We start from the raw sequence: 8240 nt of genomic DNA, 5'->3' as shown, positions 1-8240 counted from the left end.
GTTACAAGCAGCAGCTCGGATCCTAAGGGCATCTGGAGCAAAATCTGTGCCACAGAACAAGGACGAGGCTGCAAGCACTGGAGAGACTGTCACATGCAACTTGGGAGCAAAGCTTCAATACTTGTGTCTGAGGAACAAGGATTAATATTTGCTGCAAGCACAAACTTCCATGGAGACTCAATAACTGCCTCCCTGGGTCGGGGATACTGATAAATTATTCTATTTCATAGATCCAGAGCCCAGGTCAGTCACCAGAAGTCATGGAAACTTGCTGAAATCCCTCATATAGATGGTGTATGTCCTACTATTAAGTCTACAGGAGCCCTGCACATACCACTAGTGCCACCAGTGATGCTCACACTAGGAGCTATTAGATGCTCTGCCTATTGCAAGGAGATGAAGAAGGGTCTGGCTATTTGCTGAGATGTGACGTGCTGCACCCCGTGACTCATTAGTGGTCCCCAGCAGACCTATCCATGTTACTGACTGTACACAGCGCAGCAAATAATCCGATTAGGGCCAATTACGCGTGAGATTATAAAGGCAAGTGCTGAAAGGCGAGGCAGGCAGCATCCAGGCTCCCAGACAGCTGCTCCTTCAGCACTAGAAGAGGAGGACAGCTCCTAGCACCCTGCACAGCAATTACCACCTACTAGCCCCCTGATACATCGGAAGCCCCCCACCTCTGGACTGTATCTCACCCATTAACTATAGGCTTACCTTTACCTGCTTCTGTATCTGAGTACTGAACATCTCAACTCCAGGTAAGACAGCACAATCTCTTTGACTTTGGCAAATATCTACATCCCCTTCTCTGTTATTACTCTATAGACCCCCAACTAATACACTTAAGATTGTATGAAGTATTTTTTTTTGTTTAGTATCGTTTCAAAGAGAAAAGAAGGGAAGGAGAATACAGGGAAGGAGAATTCACATGTTGGTCTTTATTGCTTTCTGAAAACTGTGGAAAGATTTACTCTCAGGGGTCCCTCAGGTCCCTTTATTAGAAATTGTGTCTGAAATTGAAAGAATTGCCAGACAAGGTCTTGGGATGGAATTTTTTTTACATATAAGAATATGCAGGCACTTATTGTCATAGACCTAGAAGAAGATTGGTGACAGATACGGCTTGTCTGAGCGGAGATATGAAGGATATAGCAGATTTATTGGTTTATTGAGCAAATAACTTTTATTCATTCTGTATATCTATAAATCATTGTATATTTATTGAACTAGATATTTATATAATCATATTTAGAAAGTTAGATATATATGAGATAGATAGATAGATAGATAGATAGATAGATAGATAGATAGATATGAGACAGATAGATAGATAGATAGATAGATAGATAGATAGGAGATAGATAGATAGATAGAAAGATAGAAAGATAGATAGGAGATAGATAGATAGATAGATAGATAGATAGATAGGAGATATATAGATGGATAGATAGATATGAGACAGATAGATAGATAGATAGATAGATAGATAGATAGATAGATATGAGACAGATAGATAGATAGATAGATAGATAGATAGATAGATAGATATGAGATAGATAGATATGAGACAGATAGAAAGATAGATAGGTAGATAGATAGATAGATAGATAGATAGATAGATAGATAGATAGATAGATATATAGATAGAAAGATAGATAGATAGATAGATAGATAGATAGATAGATAGATAGATAGATAGAAAGAAAGAAAGAAAGATAGATAGTAGATAGATAGATAGATAGATAAATAGGAGATAGATAGGAGATAGATAGATAGATATGAGATAGATAGATAGATAGATAGATAGGAGATAGATAGATGGATAGATAGATAGATAGATAGATAGATAGATAGATAGATAGATAGATAGGAGATAGATAGATGGATAGATTGGTCCTCTTTCTACCTTTCTATCTATCAATCGATCTATATAACCCTTTTCTATAAATTGTAGAACATCTGTCACCTTGTTACTGCTTTGTAAATGTTGTCACAACATAATAACAGTGTTTAGACCTCATCAATGTCCTTGTCACAATAACTTTTTTTTTTTTAAATAAATGATTCACTTTGCAGGTAAATATCCAGGGAGATGTTTTACTTCCACTGCCCCCCTCAGCTGGATGGTGAGAACATATTCTTAATTATACATTTTTACACTTCAACTCTGCTATGTGTGATGCAGTATTTTATTATGATTTTTGTTGTACTTCTAATAGGACGTGGAAAAATTCTAAACAGAGAAAAAAACATGAATATGTTACCTAACCATTGCACTAAGCTCTGCCATGAATGGATGTATATATATATATACTATATGTATATACTACCAGTGGTGCTCATAACAACAATAAAAGTAATGATTTAATTAAATACTGGAAAGTGCTGGAAACTGTATAGTTACTTTAGGGCTCCCTCTTATGTCCAGGGCTTTCGCCAACTGTTTAGACCATATCAATAATGTTGCATAAAATATGAAGCAAGCCTAAAAGTGTTCCATTTGGTTCAGTAAGGGACTGGGGGATGTAATTGGGGATTGTGGAGGGTACAGGCTGCCTCTCCCACCTGCTCACTGGTGCCTGGGGGCACTACATAGATCTAGCGACACAGATGTTCACTGTCCAGGCTTGTGTCACAGCTACAAGGCTCTACAACCATTTTTTTTCCAGCACATCAATCTTTCATGTTGTTTTACAAACATCCTGTGGAAAGAAAAAAAAAGAAAACGATAAAAGACTTTACATCCCTTTTAAATTGCCCGGGGGGTAGTCGGTAGATTGCCTCTACCACGCAGTTTGTTGACCCTTTTTTTTTTTTATCCCTTAAGGGGTTAAACATCTAATCTCAATTAACAATACAAAGTTTTGCCCCAGGTGCTTACATGGGGAATAAAGCAAAGCTGCTAATTAATAAATACAATCAATTATAGACTTAATTAAATACTAAATCTTTTTTATCTGTTTTTTTTTTTTGGGGGGGGGGGGAATAATTTGTCTGGATATTTTTTATCTTATTAAGGGACTGTTCACACCAATGAACGCGGCTTTTGCCCTGTGTAATAAAAGTCTCCCACGTGCGCCTTTCATTTAATTTGGAAAATTTGTAGATAAAACTTTGTTTGTTTCAGATAAAGATATTATATATATAAGTAAATAAATAAATACAGAATTAATGTAAACATATAACTTAAAATAATAAAAATGATAGATGATAATGGACAGTAAATGGATTCCTTTAAGAATACAATATTTTATTTACGGGATAAGATTGTCTGTTGATCGTAGAGATGATACCTGGAGACAATTCACAAAAATTACAGACAATAATCCGTTATAAAATAAATCTGGGGATGGGCAGTTATTATCTATGTGTTTAATAACACGACATCATTTTATAGGAGATGATATACTATTTCTGACATCTAAAGATTATTACACAACTAGAATAGATTGTTATAATGGATTATGTGGAAAAGGCAGCACTTTAGACTTTCTGCAGAGTTTTCTTTCCTTGACTTAGATCGATGCGATCAGTGAACGATTTATGTTAAGCTTTTCTGTTTGGAGGTGAAATGTTTTGTATGGGGATCATGTCTCTGGATATGGAGGGATATAATCTGTAGAGCAGAGACGGAAATGTTTGTAGATGAAGTGTGGGCTCTCGTATATGAAGACTTAATGGGTGAGAAAGTTTGGAAGCTGAGAGCTAACATTGTTGTGTCTCCAGTAGGTTCTCCTACTTTTGGGGGACATTCGGCTGCCGAATTTGATGATGGATTTTTACGCAGAAAGCAACGGAGGAACCGCACGACCTTCACCCTGCAACAGGTAGAGGGGGAAATAAGGAGAAATGTTACATCTGTTTAAATAGATTGAGATACTTTAATATATAATTGCTTATATATATATATATATATATATATATATATATATATATATATATATATATATATATATATACATATATATCCAATTATATATTAAATTCCTTTCCATCTCATAATTGTATACTATATGACTCTGTCTTATCTCTCTAGCTAGTTCATATATACACATTTATATATATTCGGTGTATATATATATATATATGTATACATATATATATATATATATATATATATACATCGAATATATATAAATGTGTATATATGAACTAGCTAGAGAGATAAGACAGAGTCATATAGTATACAATTATGAGATGGAAAGGAAGAAGAGAAGTGGTGGATTAAATAGATAGTTATGGGATAGATGGGAGAATGATAGTTATGGGATAGATGGGAGAATGATAGTTATGGGATAGATGGGAGAATGGTAGTTATGGGATAGATGGGAGAATGGTAGTTATGGGATAGATGGGAGAATGATAGTTATGGGATATTGGGATAGAGAGATTAAATATAATAAACAGATAATAAATCATAAGTATACAGGCAATAGATACCATACACATAACAGAAGAGATACATTTGTATAGTTTAATGTAATATTCCTTTATGCATATTTTTTCTGTTTGAATAATTTCCATATCATCATGCTTTACAAGCCTCTTGTCCTGCCTCCTTATAGAGATAGATAAAGGACAGATTTGCAGTTTATAAGGTTTGCTTGCATTCTGCTGCACAGGATTTTTGTAGATTAGAACTTGGAAGTGCTTCATATTTGTCTGATTGAGGCTCTGATGTTAGATTGTAAAGATTCATAGAATTTATCATATTTTATTTTGTCTTCATGGAAAATGCTCCACGTCACTATTTACTAACTAACATGATTTCTGTGTGTAAGAAAGGCAGATAAAAGGGAAGTCAATCTATTTTGTGTCTATTTTGTGTTAGGAAGTAGTGTCAGGTTTGGTCTTCTTTCCAAGCAGTGTTCTTTTGGATGTTTATGTAATTTTTTATTGCTACAATTCATTGTTTTTTTTTTCTATGTTTTTATTTAAACTAAACATTATGGGATTTTTATACTAAAATGTTCAATATTGTCCCCCTTTTAACCATGGGACTCTCCCTCCAATTTCCCTATGTGTTTATTTGGCCCTGGGGACACTTACTTGCTGATCTGTAAATACTGTATATTACACATCTCACAGAAGTCTCATCATACAAGGGGGGGGGGGTGCTATGTAAAACTGGGGGTGCACTTAATGTAGTAGAATTAAAATGATAAGAAATCTTTAACATAATATTCAATATTAACCCCCTCTTCCCCTCTGTCTTTACTGCAGAAAGTGTTACAACTCCTTAGTGATTTCTAATGTCTACTAATAATAGATGATGTTAGGGGTTATATATATACATATCATGTATATGTTATAAATATATTTAGTATATAACATACATATTTCATGAAAGGGATGAAGATTGCATTAAGAAGCGGAAAGCCTATTGTAGTCCGGCAGACACAGCTGTTCTATAAAGTTCTCCAATTAGAATGAATTTTGCATTGATAGTTTTATTATTGGTTTAATGGATCGGGATACAGTGCAAATGGAGTGCAGCTTGTAGAAGCCAATGGGGTTTTCTCATCTGGTATCACACGTCATCTTCTTACACATTGTGCATCTTCTAAAAGTCCTATATAATTCTAAAGAAAGTCAATAGTTTATCTGCACCTTGTTAACCCCCCCTGTGCCTGGCATCTTCCCTACCACCTCCATCCCCTTTGATATCTCCTTGTAATTAGCCATAAGAGGCTTTTACCCTGCTGTTACTTTCCTGCAGCTGGAGGCATTGGAGGCCGTATTCGCTCAGACTCACTATCCTGATGTGTTCACCCGAGAAGAGCTCGCCATGAAAATTAACCTGACGGAGGCGCGGGTGCAGGTAAGAGCCCTGAAGTGTCAGCATTTGCTAAACTCCGTCATTTCAGTACTGAGGGATGTCATTTTATTGGAAGATCTTATTGCAATTAAGTTGTTGTATCCATTTAATGTTGTAATTAGAAATAATAGGATCCCACCTTATGGGCTTAAGTGGTTTCTAGGCCCCATATAACTCATATGGTCCCATATATTCAGATAAATACTGAATTATAGGCCATTGGTGATTCCTACAGGCCAATCTATAAGATCTCCTACACCTTACATCACAAAACACTTCATGTACTATTGCAATTATGTAACTACTAACAGTGTTTAAGACTACTTACCAGTCAATTACTCAAGGACTGGTTATTGGAGAAAGACACATTTCCCCATTGGCTGCCATTGGCGGGTCCATTACCGGTATACAGGCAGACCCCGGGTTACATACAAGATTGGGTCCATTACCGGTATACAGGCAGACCCCGGGTTACATACAAGATTGGGTCCATTACCGGTATACAGGCAGACCCCGGGTTACATACAAGATTGGGTCCATTACCGGTATACAGGCAGACCCCGGGTTACATACAAGATTGGGTCCATTACCGGTATACAGGCAGACCCCGGGTTACATACAAGATTGGGTCCATTACCGGTATACAGGCAGACCCCGGGTTACATACCGGTATATAGTAGATAGTGACAAATAAAGAAAAATCCAACACGTCCTATTGCCTAAGGAATACTTCTATAAATAGGATGTTACTTTGACACTAAACCAATATATATTTATAATATATCAGCGAATCAAGTTTAATGTGAATTGAAGTCATGAATGGTGCGGAGTCTTATGGAGATGGTATTTTGTACTTACCTTTGATGTGAGCAATAAAGCCTTTGTGGATGGCGACACTGGGGGTCATCTGCTATTCCCAGGCAGCAGGGAATTTACTTATTTTCCTTCTATAATTAGTAAAGGAGCTTAGCTTGATTTTCAGACAATGTTTTTTGGATGATTTATTACAATGCGGCAGCAATAATATAAAGAATTCATTTTACTTAGAACCTATTCCACATACCCGTATATACTCGAGTAAAAGCCGACCCAAGTATAAGCCGAGGCCCCTAATTTTACCAAAAAAACCTGGTAAAACCTATATTTTTTTTACTCGATTTTGGGTTTTCAGTACATTTTTTTGTGCTGAAAAACGAGGCTTATACTCGAGTATATATGGTACGTATCATTGTGTCATGGCTTATGCTTTGTGATTCACTGTAGAGATTGTTTATTAATAGTACAAGAGCGAGTACCAATCCCTAAATCTGAGCTGGATACGGCCGACACCTTTTATGATGTTCTAGAAATATATTGTATTGGAAATAACATATTCTGTTATACAGATCAGCAGTGGAGAAAATGTGTTATGGAAAGTATCAGGGGGGGGGGGGAAGCAAAGGTAAGGGACCCGCCCTTTATATTAACAATAATTTATTTATAAACGCACACAGATTACGCAGCGCTGCACAGAGCTTGTCACATCAGTCCCTGTCCCCACGGGGCTCACAATCTAATCAACCTACCAGTATGTTTTGGAGTGTGGGAGGAAACTGGAGGACCCGGAGGACTCTCATGTAAACACGGAGAGAACATACAAACTCTTTGCAGATGTTGACCTGGGTGGGACTTGAACCCAGGACCCCAGCGCTGCAAGGCTGTAGTGCTAACCACTGAGTCACCGTGCTGCCCATAAGGTCACCAGCACTGTTACTAACCTTCCCTTCAGGCTTGTGTTTCCCAAGATAAGTGTTACAAATATTCATCTTTAAATTATTCTAAAAAAGACTAAATATAGTGGGAATTCTTCGCGTATATAGTGGGAAAGCTGAACGTCTACAGCTGCAAAGTTAAGGACACGGATGTGTTTTTCCTTTGAGATAGTTTTCCCAAATGTTGAAAAAAAAAAATCCGGTTTAACATTTGATGACTTTATTTGGTAGAATCTTTGACAATTATTTTATTGGGTGATTGATGGAGTCAATGAGCCCGGGCCCAGGTTATCTAAATCACGTTACATCTGCACACACCCAGAAGTTGGTGTTTTCTCAAGCTCTGGGTAATTTCACACTCGGATACATTTCTAAAGAATCTTTTCAATTAAGATCGTTTAATTAGGATTGTTTTGTGGTACAAGCAGAGCGGTAAACAGAAAACCCTGCGCGTATGACACATGACTGCGGTATAATAAGGTATTTGTAGCGTGCACGTCGTATGTTTCCCTACTTATGGACAAGAAGCTGCTGCAGATTATTGAGAGTAACACAGATACAGTAACAGTATACAATATCAGTGATTCATTCCAGAAACATCTATACAGGCGGTACCCGGGTTACATACAGGATCGGTTCTGTGGGTTTGTTCTTAAGTTGAATTT

The 8240-nt window shown here is 36.8% G+C and overlaps 1 protein-coding gene across 2 annotated transcripts in view; it reads left to right on the top strand.

Moving 5' to 3' along the window:
* The first annotated feature begins 588 nt into the window (after window positions 1-588).
* Window positions 589-8240, top strand: part of DRGX (dorsal root ganglia homeobox) — a 40794-nt gene continuing 33142 nt past the window's right edge. The window contains exons 1-4 of one of the 2 annotated variants that reach the window (XM_072129709.1): window positions 589-764; window positions 2083-2132; window positions 3736-3833; window positions 5726-5827. In XM_072129709.1, coding sequence (XP_071985810.1) covers window positions 2099-2132; window positions 3736-3833; window positions 5726-5827 — 234 coding nt within the window. In that variant the 5' untranslated portion in view covers window positions 589-764; window positions 2083-2098. Of the gene's footprint in view, window positions 765-2082; window positions 2133-3602; window positions 3834-5725; window positions 5828-8240 lie in introns of those variants that run through there. The other variant, XM_072129708.1, reaches the window with a different exon arrangement.

This window comes from Engystomops pustulosus, chromosome 11 (genome assembly GCF_040894005.1).
Source record: "Engystomops pustulosus chromosome 11, aEngPut4.maternal, whole genome shotgun sequence".
Lineage (NCBI taxonomy): Eukaryota > Metazoa > Chordata > Amphibia > Anura > Leptodactylidae > Engystomops > Engystomops pustulosus.
This window is presented reverse-complemented; position numbering and strand designations above follow the sequence as displayed.